The 20,402-nt window shown below is 38.5% G+C and overlaps 1 protein-coding gene across 1 annotated transcript in view; it reads left to right on the forward strand.

Moving 5' to 3' along the window:
- The window catches only part of DNAH3 (dynein axonemal heavy chain 3), a 152,752-nt gene that overhangs the window by 87,694 nt on the left and 44,656 nt on the right, over positions 1–20,402 (forward strand). Inside the window, exons 42-45 of the mRNA XM_074346872.1 lie at positions 1,861–2,106; positions 8,120–8,223; positions 10,381–10,675; positions 12,466–12,645. Of these exons, the coding sequence (XP_074202973.1) occupies positions 1,861–2,106; positions 8,120–8,223; positions 10,381–10,675; positions 12,466–12,645 (825 nt within the window). The remainder of the gene's footprint in view (positions 1–1,860; positions 2,107–8,119; positions 8,224–10,380; positions 10,676–12,465; positions 12,646–20,402) is intronic.

The following is a 20,402-nucleotide window of genomic DNA, read 5'->3' on the forward strand; positions in this document are numbered from 1 at the left end:
TACTTTACTGCTCAGAAGAGGAAAAGGAAGGAAAGCACCCAGGTGGGGAGTTGTTAGCCAAGATGGTCAGTGGAGACAGCACCAGCTTCAGGTCAGGCCATGTGGACTTTTATTAGAAGCTTCTGCCATCATGTCCTCCATCCAGGTGTGCTGGAGCCAGTCGCCTTTTTTCCCCCCATCCTTGTATGGGCTTTTCTGGTTGCTGTCATGGCATCACCAGCTGTCGTGGGTGTGTCACTTAACATGCTAATACATTAATTAAAATGACTGTATAAGGAGCACAAGGTCCCCTGGAAGTCAAATCCTCTGCCATCTTGGGCCTCGTTGGTTCTAACCAGTTCTTGTTTCTTCTCTCTAAGGCTACCTCCTGAGGCTTAGATTAGAGTAACTGGTTTCTATTCAAGGGAGGGGCTGGCCTTTAAAATGTTGAGATATGTCCCCTCTAAGTCTACTTTCTAGACAGTTTTTATCATAAATGGATGTTGACGTTTTTCAAGAGCTTGTTCTGCTTCTATTGAGATGTTCTTATGGTTTTTATTCTTTAGTTTGTTAATGTGGTGTATTGCATTGATTGATTTGCAGATACTGAAAAATCCTTGCATCTGGGAAAAATCCAACCTAATAATGGTGAAAGGTCCTTTTAATGTATTGTTGGATTCAGTTTGCTAATATTTTATTGAGGATATTTGCATCAATGTTCATAGGTGATATTGGCCTGTAATTTTCTTTTTTTGTGTGACGTCTTCGTCTGGTTTTGGTATCAGGGTGATGCTAGCCTCATAGAATGAGTTTGGAAGTATTTCTTCCTCTGCAATTTATGGAATAGTTTGAGGCAGATAGGTGTTAACTCTTTTCTGAATGTTTGGTAGAATTCACTTGTGAAGCCTGGATTTTTGGTTTGGTTTGGCTGAATATCCAGAATCTATAAAGAACTCAAAATTTAACAACACAAAAACAAATAACCTGATTAAATAATAGGCAAACGACTTAAGGAGGCATTTCTCCAAAGAAGATACACAAATGGCTAATAAGCACATGGTAAGGTGCTCAACATCATAGTTATTAGGAAAACACAAGTCAAAAACCACAATGAGATAGTATCTCATACCTGTTAGGCTGGATACTATCCAAACAACAACAACATCAACAACCAAAAAGAACAAGTATGGATGAGGATGTGGAGAAATCAGAACCCTCGTGCACTGCTGGTGGGAATATGGAAGAGTACAGTTGCTGTGGAAAATAGTTTGTCAGTTCCTCAAAATTAAACATTGAATTACCATATGACTTATGGTCATATAAGTCAGTTATAGCACTTCTGTTTCCGGGTATAAGCACAAAGGAATTGGAAGTGGGACATAAACAGGTATTGTGCAACCATGTTCACAGCAGCATTATTCACAGTAGCCAAAGTGTGGAAGGAACCCAAGTGTCTATCAGTGAGTGAATGGATAAAAGTGTAGAATATACAGACAGTGAAATATTATTCAGCCTTAAAAAGGAAGGAAATTCTGACACATGCTACAACATGGAATAAACCTTGAGGACATTATGCTAAGAAAAGTCAGTCAGTCAGAAAAAGACTATGATCTCATCTCTAAGAAATAGTTCTGGATATGAATAGTGGTGATGGTTGCATAACAATATGAATGTATTTAATACCACTGAACTTTAAATGGTTAAGATGGCATATCTTACCACAATAAAAAAAATTTTAATGTATGTGGATAAAGGATCTGGCAGATGGTGGCCACTCAGCCAGTATCAGTCCCCTCCCCAGGCCCCTCACAGACAAAACTACTCAACTTATGTCTGTTGCACTCTGCAGCTTTTCCTGAGATTCCTTTTTCTTGCTTTCAGATGAAATCAGGGGAACAGAAGAGGAGGAAAGTGAATTATTTGAAGGCTTGACAAGCCAACAGATCTTCCTCTGGCTGCAAGGTCTTTTCCTCTTTGCCTTGGTGTGGACTGTAGCCGGCACCATCAACACAGACAGCAGAAAGAAATTTGATCTCTTTTTCCGCAACCTGATCATGGGTATGGATGATAACAACCCAAGACCCAAAAGCGTCAAACTCACCAAAAACAACATCTTTCCAGAAAAAGGTAATGTAGTACTTGTTTGTTTTGTCTTACTATAGTGGTTTGGATCATATGTTCCAAACCCAACCAAACTGTGTGGCCTGTGGGAGGCCTTTGCAAAAGCCAGGGAAAATTTTGTAGCTTGCCCAAGCGGGTTGGCTTCTTCAGAGCTGGCCACGTGTGTAGAGATGAGTGACCCTGAAGATAGGGTCTTGTGGGTTATTTTAACTATTAGTTTTTACTTATTATTTTTTTTAATGAAGGTACTGAGGATTGAACCCAGGACTTCAAGCATACTAAGCATGTGCCCTACTACTGAGCTATATCCACCCCTCTTTAACTACTAATTTTTAATCTAGAAAAAGTTGATGTAATTTTTTAAATCACCTATAATCTCATCAGTCTAACAGGCCCCAGGGAACAGAATGAGAAATACAGCCACTTCTTTTTTTCTTAACTCCCTTCTAGTCCTGTTCTGTGTGTTTACACATGTCATGTCATTGTGATTATGGTATTAATACTTTCTTGAATTTTGTCATTGTAATTACTACTATATTGAAATGTTTATAATGTTTCTACATACGTTATCTTCAGAACGATCACTTTAATGATCTATTCATATTCTCATATGTGTGACTTTTACTTTTAAAAGATTGAAACATGTTTGTGTTCTTTTAAGTAGCTTATACTGTTTTTTTCTTACACTCAAGTAATCCATTACATAAAATTTAAAAAATACAAAGAAAGGAATAGAAGAAAGTAAGTATCAATGGTAATCCTATAATTTAGAAATAATGACTTTTTATATTTTTTCTTCCTTTTTTTCTGTATTTCTCTAACAAAAAGGGGATCATACTTTATGTACATTCCAAATAGTTTTACCTTTTTTATTATAAAAGAAGGTATAGGAAAGGCCATAATAGAACTTCCTGGGGTAAAAGTGTATATACTGAGAGAGATTTGGGTTACATGGTTACAAGCATTTGTCAGATTGGTCAGTGATTGAACAGAAGACTTGTGTGTTTCATTGTATGCAAACTTTGTATCAAAAGGAAAACTATAAATATTGAACAATTAATGATATACGTGCTAAAGTATTTATGAGGAAGTGTCTATGTTTACTTTGCAATGTGTCAAAAAATAAGATGCCTTAATGGATGGATAGAGGGAGGAACAGGTATTGTCTTTTCCCTTGTGGTTTGATGACTATCTTCAGTGTTATGTTTGAATTCCTTTTTCTTTTTGTGTGTCTATCTATTATATATTTTTGGTCTGTGGTTACCATGAGGATTTTATATGGAGATATATATATATATACACACTCACATATATATGTATGTTATTGTTTTAGGGTGCTGATCTCTTTACATCAAATGTATTTTAAAAGCCCTGCATTTGTCCTGTCCTCCCCTCAGAATTACCATTTTTGACATCATATTTTACATCTAATTGTTTTGTGTATCCCTAACTGCTTATTGTGAATATAGACAATTTAACTGCTCAACCTCCCCCGCCAAAAAAACTTGCCTTTGTTTTATACAGATTTTTCATTTTAATATGATTCACCCACAACTTCAATTATGCTTTTACTGCCTTGAGTGATTTTAATTCTTCTGTTGTATCTTTTGTTTCTTTGCTGTCCTTTTTTACTGGATGATTAAAATCACAGGCCATGAAGTCAAACTGTCAGGGCTTGAGTCCTGGCTCCAATTATTTACTGGTTAGGGGATCCTGAGCAAATTCATTAACCTTTCTCAGTTTCCTCAATTACAAAATGAGAGCAATAATAATAGTATGCATTCATGGTATTCTTGTAAGAATTAAATGAGTTAACACTTGTAAAAACTCTTAGAATAAAGCATGGTACACAGAAAGCGTTAGATAAACATTAGCAATTTTTATTGCTGTCCACCTCATTATCATCTCTGTTAGCTCATCCATCTCCTTTTTTTTAATCTCATCTTGCCTTTTCGTTTAAGCCTGTTTTCTCTTTATGGCTTTCTGTTCCCATTTCATGGAAAAAAAAATGATACCTTTTTTGCACACTATTTAGGATACCAAACGGTTTCCTGAAATTTGGTTATGAGTCCTGCATTAAACCAGGTTCAGAAGTATACACTTCAGGTGTAATCTCCAGATTATATTCTTCTACATGGCAATATATTTTCACAGGTTCCACGTGTTGTTTTCTGCTTCCCCCATTCTTCACAATCAATCTGTCTATGCTCTGTGTCAGCAAATTGGTACATGAAGTGCCCTTGACCCCGTTCTTGGTCCACTTTGTAACAATGTCTTTCAGCTGGGCAGCTAATGATGGGCACAGCTTCCACTCATTTTCTAGGTAACTCTGCCGTACAGCATCTCCCAACTACTGTGATGGACTTGTCTTATTTCTCCACATCCTATTCAACTGATGCAGTATAAGAAAAACCATAATTTCCAGCATATACTGCAATCTAGTTTCTTCATATATCCTCTTTTGTAACAACTACTCTACTTAAAAGTAGGTTTGGTTCTGAATAAGCTGTTCATAAAAGTAGAATGACACATAACAAGTGATTGATGTGAACATATCCATGGAAAGTTAAGCTTTACTTCAGTCTCCATGGTAATCATACACCTTTCTTCCTGCTGGTTTTCAAAATTCTCACTACTTTTGGACATGATCAGGGCAAATAATATTCATAACTCCACCCTTAAAAATAAACCCAAATTCTGTAAACTCTACTTTAGAGTCAGGAACAACGAGATGGCCAAGATCCAATGATCACCTAATGCCATCTGTTGGAGGCAGCTTTTTTATTTGTTTCATCTGTGAACATTCCAAAAAAGGGACATTTTTCAACAGAGGGGTGACTGTGGCTCTTTACTTTGGAAGACTGTACCTCGCTGAATTTAAGATGCCATTACTGTCTCCTTACTCATTGTGGTCTGGGACCCCGCTGCCCCTATCAGCTGCAGGAAGATGGTCTGGTGAGACAAGGATGAGAAAGAAATGAGACAGTTCTCCCAGAGTGGCACCTGGCATGGGGAAGAAACAGCTACCTGATTTTCTGTGTGGGGATGTCACCTGCATCTCTGCATCTTGGAGGGGCCATTAGGCGTATACCCAGAGGACTCTGTTGCACTTTCTCATGCAGTCTCTTGAGATAAAATTTCTCAATCCAGCTCATCCACTGTCTGGTTAGAGGACATTCTGCCCAGATTCTTTCAGTCTTTGTTTTCAGTGACATCATTCCACTTCTTTCTCTTGTGCCTTCATAAGTATTTCAGTAGGAAATTACAAAGCTGTTAGCCAGAACCCATTTGAGTCCAAAGATATATTTTAAGTGCCAAGTGTGATTTCTTTTTATATAACAACTTTATTGAGGTATAATTTACATACCATAAAATCCACTCGTTTAAGGGAACAAATCAGTGGGTTTTAGTAAATTTACCTAGTTGTGCAACTGTCTGATCCAATTTTAGAATGTTGGAACATTAGAACAAATTTAGAACAGTCATCATCCCCCAAAGCTCCTTCATGCCCATTTTCAATTAATCTCTGTTTCCATCGTCAGCCCAAGGCAACCACTCATGTGCTCTCTAGAGATTTGCCTTTTCTGGACATTTCAAATGCATGGAATCATATAGTATATGGCCTCATGTATCTGGCTTGGATTATACTTTCTTATTATCATCTTAAAAAGTTTAAAATGCCTTTCTAGCCTTTCCACAAAGGTTAACGTTTTCATGGTGAGAGATCCAGAGAGGTCTTCTCTGACCTCATGGGGCATTTCTTCCTGGGCTTTTCATGACGTGGGAGCCAGGGTGGGTAATGGATCTCTCAAGTAAGTGCTGAAGGAACTGTGCCGGGGAGCACACACTAAGGAAAGCAGATGGTCCTTTGGGGGATTCTCTCAAGGTTGGGTTCACATCATCTGACATTGACCTATATTTGTCCAGGAAGTGCTAAATGTCCCTTCATTCACCCGTTCATTTTGTGTCCTTTGAAAAGCCACTCACTTCTCTGTTGAAGTTTTCCCTTATTCTCCCAAGTGAAGGAGAGGAAAACAGAGCTGGGGCAGAGGATGGCCAGAAGTGATGAGAATTAGTTTGTCTTCCTGGCTTTCTGCTATCCTCCCCACTCCACCCCTGCACCTGGACCAGAGTTAATAGCACAGCGCAGAGAGAATGGGAGCGCTACTCTGATGAGGACCAGGGAGACCTGGACATAGACGTTCTCAAGTACCTCTCTGTGTGCCCACAGCGATGCTAAATCTCTGGCACATGTACCTCATTCACGTTCCACACAGAATCCTCTAAGCTTGATATAAAATCAGGCCCATTTTACAGATATGCAAATAGTAATCTTGGCCAAGAGCACAGAGCCGTAAATCCACTTCTACTCAGTTGGACCTTCTCTCTTTGGCCTAAATGCTCCTGTATCAAGCCACACATTAGCTCTAGCTAATAACATCAGCAAGGGAAGGGGATACATGCTTTTCTGAATCGTGCTTTTTGTGTCTCCTTTTCTATTGTAAAAACAATTCAATTCTATTAAATAAAAATGATCAAAAAAAATATTTCTTTGTTTATACCACCCTGTCACAAGGATTTTAGTTTTCAAAAAATCGTCCTGTCTTGTCCATCTGCTTTCATCTCTTTACATAGTTGTCATACAGTATCTATTCCATTTCTTATTCTTCTATTTTAAAATGCCACCATTTCTTAAATGCATTTTCCTATGTCAGTACTTAGTTTTTGTGACTGTCATTTTAACGACTGCAAAAATATCCTATTCATCTTATAAGACAAAATTTTGACTGGTCTTCTAATGTGGGACATTTAAATTATTTCCAGATTTTTTTGCTGTCACAGATGGTGCTGCATACTCACATTTAGAGATTATTTTCATTGTGAATTATTTCCTTATGATAAATCCCCAGAATGGGATTTCTGACTTAGACTAGAGAACATTTTTATAGCTCTGTAAGCATAATGCCAGATTGCTTTCTAAAAGCGTTGTACCAGATTGACTTCTAGGTAAAACTGCAGTGACGTAGGATAACAGAAGCTCTCTCCTTTAATACCTAATAAAATGAACAACAACAATCACAAAAATGTAAGCCTAAAAATTCTCCAGCAGTAACTTAAAAAAAAAGTTTATAGCCTGATTCTTTAAACATTGAAAAGTAGTGGACAGGAGGAGAAACAAAAGACCCATGCATCTCTCAGCCCAGAACGTGCAACCCCATGGTCCTTCTAAATGTGATGCTGAGAGGACAGGGGATGAGTTGTCAAAATTCTGAGTGTTCTCACTGGTAATCACCAGTGTTGAGAAAAGCAGACTACAGTGGTGACTGGACAGCAGCAAAAAAAAGTCTGAGAGAAACCCTTGAACATGAAACCCCTGCATGGGGTCGTGTAGGACCTTATTAGCAGTGGGAGAAACTACCAGGTTTGCACCTTCTAGAGCTCCACACTGCGTGGGGGAATGTGAGCGGAATCTTCCAGGAGTGGAGCATGTCTCTGTCTGGAGTGGGATGGAACCAAGGTTCAGGAAAACTGGCCAAATTTTAGAAAGAGAGTCCAAATATATATATTAATATAAATCATGTGTATTTATACACAAAGTGCATGCATGATATATAATATCAAATGATCCCACTCTTATAGAATCCTTTCTTTCACCTGCTGGTCCTTCCATCTTCAATGTGTATGTGTGCCTCGAGAGAGGGCTGGAAGGAATGCCATCAAAAGGTACCTCCGGATGGGAGATTCAGAGTGATCTGTTGCCTTCCTTTTTGGTTCTTTTCAATACTCCCTGTTTACATCATTAAAAATAATTATTTGTATAATTAGCACGTATAATCTTCATACAAGTAATGAAGTCATTACTCTTTAAAAGGTGTTGTTCCAGCTTATACAGTGACACAACCATGCCAGTACTCGCAGTTGCACCTTTCAGATGCCTATGGCTGAGGGAGTTAAATACCTCAGTGTGAAAGGTAAACCCCTGATGTGCTAATAGCCTGTTCTGTTTCTTTGGGTCCAGGAAGCATCTATGATTTTTATTTCCTCAAGCAAGGTGGCGGACATTGGTACACGTGGACGGAGTATATTACCAAAGAAGAGGAAACTATCCCAGCAAATGCGAAGGTAAAAGAGACTTACTGGTCATGGAACTTTGGTGATGACCAAATATTCTCTGAGGTGGAGGGGCTAACTTCAGGTATGTGTTAGCATTTTTAAGAACTTTCTTCAGAAAAATGTTCAAACTGGAGCTGGATTCAGCCCTCAAGTTCCTGGACGTTAGAATCAGAAAGACCCAGATTCCTTACTCAGCCTTCATGCTCTCTGCCTCAGTTTACTCACCTTCACAATAGCAGAAAAAAAAGCTTAAAGGTTGGTTGCAAGGACTGAAGACAATCTACATGAATTTGTGGCACACACTGAGTGGTAGGTCAATGCCATAGCTATTCTGATTGTTGTCATTGTCAATAATGCCAGGTGGCCATCAGTCCACCTCTCAAGACATCTCAGCCGGGAAGGAGCCTTGCCTTTTCTTCAAAGTCCCCAGAGAAAAATTCCCTTCATCAGAACTCTCAGAAAAATGGGTACTGGTTAATAGTTTCACCCTACCCCTGCTCATTTCCTTGTGGAAGATTTTTCCAGATGGGGACTTTTAATGCCTCTATTGCAGTAGGTAGTGGACATAATTTATCTTTCCGGGAGTGACTGTAGATTGTTCAGACCCCAGGTAGAGTAGTAGATGGTGGATGGGAAAGCGGAAATACTGACAACCAAATCAGACACCAGACAGGACAGCAGCTGCTTGTGAAAAGTGGGCAATAAGCAGGAGTGAGCATAGGCTGAGTTCAGGACACACTCTGAAGGCTGTGTTGTGAAGCCCAGCACAGAGACCATAAACTTTAATTCTCCTTAAAGAGCTTAGTCACCTGAACTCCAGGGGTTTGAAGTCTTGCTGGATTCATACACATAAGAGTCCGTTGCAGAGAATATTTTAGTTCTGCTGGGAATTTTTCCTTTGTCAAACAATTGTTCTAGCCCCTGAAAATAAAAATCTATGAAGCCCAACTTGCTTTAAATTCCCAGTCTTGGTAGCAAAACAAACATCTAGCACCTAGTTCTGCATTCAGCATCACTTTACTGGCTACGTGGCTTTGGACAAGTTAGCCAGCAATCTTCCAGTCTCAGTTTTTTCATCTGAAAAAGTGAGCTAATAATACTCTTGCCTCAGAGGGTTATTGGGAAGATTGGAGGGGATATTACAGGCCAAACATTCGTAGCTCAATACCTGATCTCTTCCTCGCCACTTCAATTCCTTTGTCCTTCTTCTCCCTTTCCTTTGATCAAATTATTTATCAGAAAGAGCCAAGCCTTTGTCTACCAGTATGCACAGGGCCACCATATTTCAGAGTCTCTGTTGGCACCATTTGCATTATAGTCTAGCTTTGCTTTAGGGGCACCGTTTACATAAACCACAGTGTGAATGGTGCTCCCTGGAGTTATGCAACACAGTGGCTCCATGTTCACTAGCCTCTTCCAGTCTAGACATATGAGGAAACTTCAACATATGATATAGATCTTACTGCCCCTTCCTCTGCCCACCTTGGAGGAACCAAATGTGGCCAAATGGTTGATGACAGAGTTCAAGATCAGAGGAGCAGAGCTAAGGTAAACTGTTCTACCCAGAGTAACAGGGATTCCAGGAGCCCAAGACTGTTGCAGTTTCCACTTTGGAAAGGGGTTAATAGGAGGAACCGAGAATCTGAGGGTTGGGAAAAGCAGATGAGGAACAAGCACAGGGAATGAGGGTCAAGGGTCGCACCCACCCTCCTTAGACAGGCAGTATAATGGCATATGGGAGGTGGACCTTTCCCAGAGTGAGGCAGACCGGTTGATTGAGGGCGATGGTCTCAGAGGGCAGCAGCTATGGACCCATCTTTACTATAATTGGTGTTTACACTATGATAGTTCAGTGGTTAAGAATATAGACCTTGGAATCAAACAAGCTGGGATTAAAATCCTTGCATTTAGCTTGCTGTGTTAGCTCTTGACCTCATTTCCAAAACAGGGACAATAATGCCCATCTTTACATGCATGATCTCATTTAATCCTCAAAACAGCTCATGACCTGGGTGCCATTATTATCCCCATTTCACAGATGAAGAAAGTAAGGCCCCTGAGGAGGAAAATACTCAAAATCATAAAGATAAATAAGAAATGGAACTGAATGGTAGAACCCAGTCTCCTGGGCCCGGGGCCAAGACTCACCATGTCTTTGTGGCACAGGTCTCAGAACTCATCATCCCCACAATGGAGACGGCCCGGCAGTCCTTCTTCTTGAAAACCTACCTGGACCATGAGATTCCAGTGTTGTTTGTAGGACCCACAGGCACTGGCAAATCAGTCATCACCAACAACTTCCTTCTCCACCTTCCCAAAAATACCTATCTGCCCAACTGCATCAATTTCTCTGCCAGAACCTCAGCAAGTCAGACCCAGGATATCATCATGTCCAAGCTGGATCGACGGCGGAAGGGCCTTTTTGGTCCTCCCGTAGGGAAGAAAGCAGTGGTATTTGTGGGTAAGGCATTGGCCTGGATCTGGGCACACCAGATTTTTCTACTCTAAGCTGCAGCAAAACAGAACCTCCCTTTGTAGGGCCACTGTACAGTCCTTTTATTTTTAGGAGATAAAATATTTCTGATTAATATAATTTAGTGTTCCTTCCCTCCCCTTCCTTCCTTCCTTTTTTCCCTCTCTCCCTTCCTTTCTTCCATCTTTCTTTCCATCCCTCCGTACTTGCTTCATTTCTTCCCTCCTTCCCTGCCTTTCTCCCTTCTTTCATTTTGTTTCCTGTCCTTTCCTTCATTCATTACCAAGTATTTTTAACCATGGACGATATGCCAAACTTTCAGTAAGTGAGGCATGGTCCAGGCCTTTTTGCCCGAGGGAGGGTCCTCGTTTCTCCTGAGATGAAGCTGAGCCCTTGGATCAGGCAAGGTTACTTTGTAGTGAAAAGTAGTTAGGTCCAGAAGGAGGCTGTGGTGTTTGCCCTCTTGCATCTCCAAAAGCAACTCACACTTTGTGATAAGCTGCTGTTCCATTATGTGGCAGATAAATATGTTACCAGTAAATGAAGAAATCTAATAGTTGCTAAATAAATGTTTGTGAAATAAGCACATTTAATTTTCTCGGGATTTTACCTGTTTACAAAGCACTTCCTCTTTTATTACATTTGAGCCTCACCACCCTGTGAGTTTATTATTACCATCATTATCACTTTGCTAGTCAGTTAATTGAGGCTCCAGAAGGCTAAATTCCCTGTTCAGGGTCAAAAATCTGGAAAATTCTGGAGCCATGAACCAAAACCAGGTTTCTTGGTGCCAAATACATTATATTTTCTACCCTCTTACTGCTGACTCATAGCATTCTCATTCAGTAATAGTAATGCCTTACTCTTCTGGATTATCTAATTCATGTGATTGGTAGTAAATGTTGCATGTATTTATATCCTTGCCAAGTAACAACAGCTCCTCAAAGGCAGGGATCTTATTTTCTTTTCCCTTTTCTTCCCTTTCCCCTTTCCTCCTGCCTGTTCTCCCTTCCTATTTTTATGGTATATCCAAAAGCAGTTTAGGGTTTGCAGCCAAACAGATCAAGGTTCAAATCTTACTTCTTAACCTTTAGCATATTGTGACTTAACTTCTATGACCTTCCGTTCCTCACCTCTAACATAAAGGTAATACTATTTTCCTTATAAAGGCATTATTTGGATTAGGTGAGATAATAGATATTAAACTCCTAAAATGTTACATGACACCAAACTGGCCGTTTAATCAACATTTATTGGAGTTTATTGAGTCTGTGTGCCAGGTCTGAGCAACAAGCTATTGGGGAAAATCAGCCCCTACCCTAGTGGAAATCACAGTCTATTCCGCCATTTTGATTTTGCTTTTCAAAAACCCTAGCCCAGAGCCTTGCTCCCATTGGAGTTCAGATGTTACCTGGTGGTTGATTTACATATCCTGTTGACTGGGAGAAGGACTGTCTTCCTCACCATCATATCCCTAGCAAATAACAAAATATGTAGCACATGGTAGGCAATCTATATATTTTGGTTGAAGGAATGGGAAAAAATTAAATGTCTGTTTGTTAATCTGTGCATCCTAAAAGTCATAATACACAGAGATCTCAATGAGGCAGAAGAGCCCAAAACCCAGAAAAACCTCTTCCCTTATTGTAAGAATGTCTACTGGCTGAGCCTTGCCTAGAGTGAGGATGTAACAGTGGGCACAGATTCTCCCTTGGAAGGTTGGTCATCTGCTACCTCCTGTGAGACTTACAATCTGTGGCCATGTCTTCTTTCCTCAGATGACCTCAACATGCCAGCCAAAGAGGTGTATGGAGCCCAGCCCCCCGTTGAGCTCCTAAGGCAGTGGACTGACCACGGTTACTGGTTTGACAAGAAGGACACAAACAGGCTGGACATCGTTGATGTGCTGCTTGTGACAGCCATGGGCCCCCCAGGGGGAGGAAGGAATGACATTACTGGTACGTATGTGAAGGAGAGAGTTCAGTACTCTCCACCCACCCTCTACAGAGCCGGACCACCTCCATGGATGGGGGTGCTGGTGCAGAGCATTCTGTCCTGATGGAAGGTGGAGAAAGATGTAGCTTGTAGCCAGAGGGGTTTGAGTTAGCCTCAAGGGGTGGCATTTGTATATCTCATGTTGGAAGTTGTGTGAAATAGGATGGGAAGATGAAAAGAGGATTTGAGGAGTCTTTGGCCAGGTCCTAGAGGAACAGAGAGTCTTACGTGAAAAGGAGAGTTCATTGTAGCCAGCATGTGCTCCAGGAGGAAGGCTAGATCCGAGGTTCTCAACTAGGTGTGCATGACAGATTCCCCTGTTGTATGTCTTACAATTCTTTACCTTGTCAGAGATAAAACACCTAACCCAAAGTGGCATAAGCAAAATAATAATAACAAACAAATAAATATGATTCTCTCCCTGTCATCTAACTCTTCAAGAGTATATTTTGCTTCAGGTGCAACTTGATCCATCCAGGTCTACAGGTATCCATATTTTTATTCTGAGATGCATCCTTGGTTAAGAATCTTAATGCCATTTCCAGACTTAAGATTCTATGACCTTATTCTCCCCTGTGGCATTTATCGTTCTCATCTCTAAAATAGGGAAAGCAGGGTGATTTTATTTGAGTACACAAACCATCACCTTCTACCATCACCTTCTACTTAGAGTCCAGGGGTACCTTTGCACTGGGTTTGACTAGAGCAGGACCTCAGGCACTTTACATCTATAAATTCAACACCTCTTCCACTAGTGAGAGGGAAGGGAGCTTGGTATATTCCTTTTCTCTAAGACCTAGCCATTCAATGTTAGAAAATACTTGCAAACTGTCTGATAAGGAGTTAATATACAAAATATGTAAGGAATTCTTACAACTCTAGAAAAACAACAATCTGATTAGAAAATGGGTAGAAAACTTGAATAGACATTTTTTTCCAAAGAAGACATGCAGATGGCCAACAAGCACATGGAAAGATGTTTAACATTGCTAATATTAGAGAAATACAAATCAAAATCACAATGAGCTATCACCTCACACCTGATAGAATGGCTGTTATCAAAAAATCATGCAATAACAAATGCCATTGTGCACTGTTGGTGGGAATGTAAATTGGTGCAGCCACTATGGAGAACAGTAGGGAGGTCCCTCAAAAAATTAAAAATAGCACTACGACATGATCCAGCAATCCCACTTCTGGGTATGTATCTGAAGGAAATGAAATCACTATCTCGAAGAGATATCTGCACCCCCGTGTTCATCACAGTATTATTCACAATAGGCAAGTCATGGAAACAAAGTGTCCATTGATGGATGAATGGATAAACAAAATGTGAAGTGGGTAAAGAAAATGTGAAATACACAAACACACACACACACAATGGGCTATTATTCAGCCATAAAAAGGATTAAAATCCTATCTTTTGTGACAACATGAATGGACCTTGAGAACATTTTGTTAAGTGAAATAAGTCAGACAAAGAAAAACAAATACTATATGATATCACTTAACATGTGGAATCTAAAAAAGCCAAACTCATAGAAACAGGAGTAGAATGGTGGTTGCCAGGAGTTAGGAGATGAGGGACATGGGGAGATGTCAGTCAAAGGGTTTCCAAATATAAGGTGAATCAGTTTTGAGGATCTAATGTACAGCATGGTGAGTCTAGTCAACAACAACAACAAAAAAGGTAATTATGTGAGGTGATGGAAGTGCTACTTAACCTTACTGTGTAATCATTTTGCAATATATGTATCAAATCATCCTGTTGTAAACCTTCAGCTTATATATGGTATATGTCAATTATATCTCAGTAAAACTGGATGGAAAAAGACCTCTTCAAAAGGTCATATTTGTTTCCAGCAAGTATCTCAGAAATAGTAATCACTAACATTTGTGCAGCAATGGACAGTTTTTAAGCTTTTAAGGTCACAAATATGATATTTGAAACGATTCTATAATAAAGACCAGTGCCCAGAGACTGCCAGGAATGTGTCTGTAGTCAAGTGAAATTAGGTTTACTAATTTGCTGCAGCAAAGGTGTCTGCACAGAATGGAGAAGCATGGGAGTGCTTGGTGAAAGGGAGTTAAATGGACTTGTGCTGGGTAATAAGAGGAAAGGCTTACGGAACCAGGCACTCTGTTCTGGATTAGGTACTCTGAGGAAGTGGGGACAATTTGATAAGTGAGTATCTTAATTTTTTTATAGGAGGCAGGAAGAATGAAGCTGTCACTTGGTAAAGAAGTAGAGTCACTCACATTAGCTAGGGGAGGAAGTTCTCATGGTTGCAGAGCAATCTTGTTTCTATCATGTTTCATCATAGTTGGTTCAACAGCTGATGTTGACATTTAATGAAATTGTGTGCAGTGGAGAACCAACAGCCTAGCTGATAATTGCTAGACCAGCTGCCAGCTATTAGGGCTGAGATGGGAAAACAGGCTCAAGACAATATAGCATGGTGGTTGGGAGCGTGGTTTAGCAGAAACTTGATGTGAGTTTAGGTAACATATAATAAGCACTAATAAACATTAAGTCCTATTAATATCCTTATCATCAAAAAAGCAAGTGACTTCCTCGAGTTCACACAACTATCAATGGTTCCAGATCAACAATGTATAAAATATTATTCTGGCATTTTTGTTTTTAAAAAGCAAAACCTTTCTATGTAAGTATATAATATAGTGGAGAATACATATGTGTGTCTATGTGTATATAGATAGATAGAGAAAGGTAAATATATAAAACTATGGAAATAATTTTGTGAAAATGGCAGCAACTGTGGCAGAATCATTTTTGTCTCTTTCCAAATTCCCAGAGCAACTAGATAGCAAAAGTCTATAAACAACGTTTACAAAAAAAACTAGTTGGCAGAGTGTTCCCCACATATTCCGAAGTGTAATTGGTGGGAACAAACCACTGGCAGCTGCAAGACCCACATGTTATCTGCATCTGTGCAGGAGAAAGCAGAGGCAAATATTGAGACGTCTAACAGAACTGAGAGTGGTGGAACCCAAAAGTAGCCAACAGACATTCACTGGTAAGTGTGGCAGCCAATTTGAGAACACAAGCTGAGGTTGGCAGGACTTCTACCTACTCAAATAACAAGCACAGTGAACCTGCAGGGAGCCCTGAGGGGCTACAGCAGTGTTGCCAACCATGATTTCTCAAAACTAACCAAGTCTCCTAATTGAAGAGAAACTGCTGGAAGTTGAATCAGAATTGAGCAAGTTAAGATCACTAGAAACAATGGAAAGAGAAGGTCACTATGTTTTTTGAACACTTAAAAAATCGGAAAAGGGAGCTTTGTGGGGTTAGAAAAGTCATCTGAATCAAGTCTGCTTCTCATTTCATACATAAAAATGAGCAAAGAAAAAGTACTGATGTCATGTTTCATAAAAAAATTAATGTAAGAAGAAAGAGAATAAAGAGCAGAAAAACATGTACTTCAAAAGCACAACAAAAAGACATACTTAAAATACTTTATTCAAAATAATCTGAAAGGCACTGATGAGATGATGCAAGACGGTAAAGAATGGCATACATCAGAACTGGAAACACTTAGAAATTCAATGAGGGAACTCAAGAGTTAGGGGGTGGGAAAGTACCTTAAAAATGAAGCCAAAACTAAAAGGAATGCAAAATAGGATAGCATCAATAATGCCTTAAGAAATTTTAAAACAATAGAAGGAAATTTTTTGAAATTAGAAAAGAAATGAAGACACAAGCTACAACATGAATGAACCTTAAAGACATTATGTTAGTGAAATAAGTCAGTTATAAAAGAACAAATATTGTATGATTCCACTTATATAGGATACTCAAGTTCATAGAGACAGAAAGTTGCCATGGTCTAGAATTAGAGGGAAATGGGGAGTTACTGTTTAATGAGTTTCCGTTACAGAAGGTGCAAAAGTTTTGGAGATGGGAGTAGTGATGGTTGCACAACAGTGTGAATGTGCTTGATGCCACTATACTGTATACTTAAAAATGGCTAAAATGAGGGAGGAGGGTATAACTCACTGGTAAAGTGTGTGCTTAGCATGTACAGGGTCCTGGGTTCAATCCCTGGTACCTCCACTAAAAAATAATAACTAAATAAACCTAATTATCTCCCCACCAAAAATAAAAATAAATAAATTTTTAAATGGCTGAAGTGGTAAGTTTTATATTATGTATATTTTATCACAATAAAAGAGATTTTTAAAGAAATGAAGAAAAGAATTAAAAGGTTTGAGTGAAAGTAACCAATATTAAAGTTAGGCAGAGAAAATCCAACATACAACTAATAGGAGAGTCTGAAGAAGAAAACCAAAGTTTCTTCAAAGAAAAAAATAAAACAAATAATAAAAGCTATAAGTAAATAAAATACTCCTGAAAAGAAAATGTTTTTTGAAAATTATATATTGGAAGAGTATATTGTCACAACATTGTAAGCTGACTATACTTCAACAAAAATATATTTTTTAAAAAAGAGTATATTGTGTACCTAAGAATGCAGACTGAAAAATGATCATTATCAAGATATACACTAGTGAAATGACTGGACTTTAAAGAAAAAGAGAAAGGTAAAAAGTGCACATGACTTAGAAATAAAATTAGATCATCTTAAGAATTTCAACTGTAATGCTTTATGCTAGAGAGGATGGAATAACATATTTAAGATACTTGAGGAAATAAAATGAGAGTCAAGGATTTTATTGTCAACAAAGCTGACCTTCAAGTATAAAAGGAAAACTGTTAATCAACATGCAAGAAGTCAAAGACTTATTTTCATAAGCCTTCTCTCAGGAATCTACTAGAAAATGGATTTCACACAGTCAAAATGACTATAGAGAGATCAATATAACAACTGTAGTGAGCACTAAATAGGTGGTTATTTGTTGAGCTAAGACTAAATGGGAGAGATTATAATATGTAAAGGCTTTATGATCTGATAATGTAGATATAGAACAATTGAAAATGGAGGAAATAGGAGAAAATAATTGCAAATGATGCAACACAAGGGATTGATTTCCAAAATATACAAGCAGCTTACTCAGCTTAATATCAAAAAAACAAACAACCCAATAAAAAATGGACAGAAGATCTAAACAGACATTTCTGCAAAGAATACATACAGATGGCCAACAGGCTCATGAAAAGATGCTCAACATCACTAAGTATTAGAGAAATGCAAATCAAAGCTACAATGAGATAATCACCTCACGCTGGTCAGAATGGCCATCCTTAAAATGTCTACAAATAATAAATGCTGGAGAGAGTCTGGAGAAAAGGGAACCCTTCTACACTGTTGGTGGGAATGTAATTTGGTGCAGCTGCTATGGATGGATCAAAGTGTGGAGATTCCTTAAAAAACTAAAAATAGAGTTACCATATGATCCAACAATCCCACTCCTGGGCATAAATCCAGAGAAACCTCTAATTCAAAAGATACATGCAACCCAATGTTCATAGCGTCATTTTTTTTACAATAGCTGGGACAGGGAAGCAACCTAAATGTCCACCAACAGATTACTGGATAAAGAAGTTGTGGTATGTATACACAATGGAATATTACTCAGCCATAATAAGGGATGAATAATGCTATTTTCAGCAATATGGATGGACCTAGAGATTATCTTACTAAGTGAAGTAAGTCAGATTAAGACAGGTATCATATGATAACACTTACATGTGGAATCTAAAAAATTGATACAACCAAACTTGTTTACAAAACAAAGAGACTCACAGACATAGAAAACAAACTTATGGTTACCAAGGGGGAAGGAGAGGAGGGAGGGATAAATTGGGAGTTTGGGATTGGCAGACACTAACTACTATGTACAGAATAGATAAACAAGGTCATACTGTATAGCACAGGGAACTATATACAATGGCTTGTAGTAACCCATAATGAAAAAGTATATATATATGTATCTGAATCGCTATGCTGTATACCAGCTACTAATATAACATTGTAAATCAACTACACTTCAATAAAAATAGGGGAAAAAAGGAAAATGAAGGGGGATAAAGATAGCTTGTACAAAAAGTTTTAAACTTTTCAGTTATTGTAATTGGTGGTGGTAGTATATTATTCTGAGAGTGCTGTATGTATAAAGTAGGATTCTATGAATCACTGCTTAGAAAGTTCTATTTCTACTGTCCCTCATGTCCTCGAGAACCAGTGTGTAAAAAAGGAAATCAAGATGTGATATAGAAGAAGCTAAGTAAAGCCCTGAAATCATAAATTTGAAGTATCAGTACTCACTCCTAATGTGAACTGGTGTACCAAGTCTAGAAAGTAATAACTAACTTATTAACAATTATTAGCAGCCAGAATGTGGTCTTGAAATCCAATTTCCTGCTGAAAGAAACCAAGCTTCTTGGAGAAATGGCTGGTTGCACGTCTGGGGCAGGAAATGTGCAAGATATGTCTGTAACATCTTCATATATCCAATAATGAGAAAGCTTTCAAAGACTAAAGAGTCATGTCAAAAGCTTTTAGTTGACAACACAAGGAGGCTCTATTGGCCAAAAATGGGGAAATTTGAGCTTCTACAATGAGAGTAATTTAAATATATTGAGATTTATCAAGATGTATTTAAATCCATGAATCAGACAATCATAGCTGGTCATCTTCAAATGATGATAAGAAACCAACTCATTATCTTGAAAACTTGATAAATAAATGGAAAAAATCAAGCATTTATTTTGACTTTCTTATATGAAGTGTATCATTTTATAAGCAAATAGTAGATGAGGAGAAGTGTCCCTTTATAAAAATGCTTACAATATTTTAATCAACTAATAACTAATATATAAAAAAGAAATGATAGAATCAGAATATCACCATTTTTGCAAATCTTACTGAATTAATGAATCTAGCCATTGAGAATCAGTAGCTACCAACATCACAAAGGGACAGACATAACCATGTGCCTCCTGGTGAAGGACTACACCACCACCTGTATAGTCTGGCCAAAGGGATGGAACTTGAATCTGACCAAGTCTCTGGATATAGCAGCAAATTGGTAGGAAATACTGAGGACAGAGGAATCAAATAAACTCCACTATGAGTATGCAATCAACAGAATTCTGACTGTGGGAACTCTACAGATCAAACAGCCCAGATACCCAACAGTCAAAAGATAAAAGAAAGGGCTGGAGAGGGAAACCTATAGATTAAAAGAGACTTAAAGGAAATATCAACTTTTTTAACTGGCAGGATTAAACTCTGGTATCTAGGAATAAACACATGGGTGATGAAAACCATAAAGAATTGCAAGATAGCAATTACTTTAAAAGTCAGGAGAGTGGTAACCTTTGGAAGGGGACAGGGAGAGGGCTGTGATTGAGATGAGATGCTTGGAGGGGCTTCTATGGAGGGCTGGCAAAGTTGTATTTCTTCATGTGGATGGTAGATGTAAGGGTTGTTAACCTTATAATGATTCACTAAACTATATATTTGTCTTGTGTGGTTTTTCTGTATATGTGTTTTACTTTATATAATAAAATTGTTTTAAAGATATGCAGGCAAATCTATAGAGATGAAAAATAGAGAATTAGTTGCCAATGGCTGTAAAGAAATGGGGAGTGACTGCCAGTGGGTACAGGATTTCTTTTTGGGGTGATTAAAATGTTCTACTATTGATTGTGGTAATAGTTGCACAACTAAAATACTGAAAAAAATGTTTAATTGTGTAGTTTGAATGGGTGAATTGTATAGTATGTGAGCTA

The sequence above is a fragment of the Camelus bactrianus genome, chromosome 18 (assembly GCF_048773025.1).
Source record: "Camelus bactrianus isolate YW-2024 breed Bactrian camel chromosome 18, ASM4877302v1, whole genome shotgun sequence".
NCBI classification, from domain to species: domain Eukaryota; kingdom Metazoa; phylum Chordata; class Mammalia; order Artiodactyla; family Camelidae; genus Camelus; species Camelus bactrianus.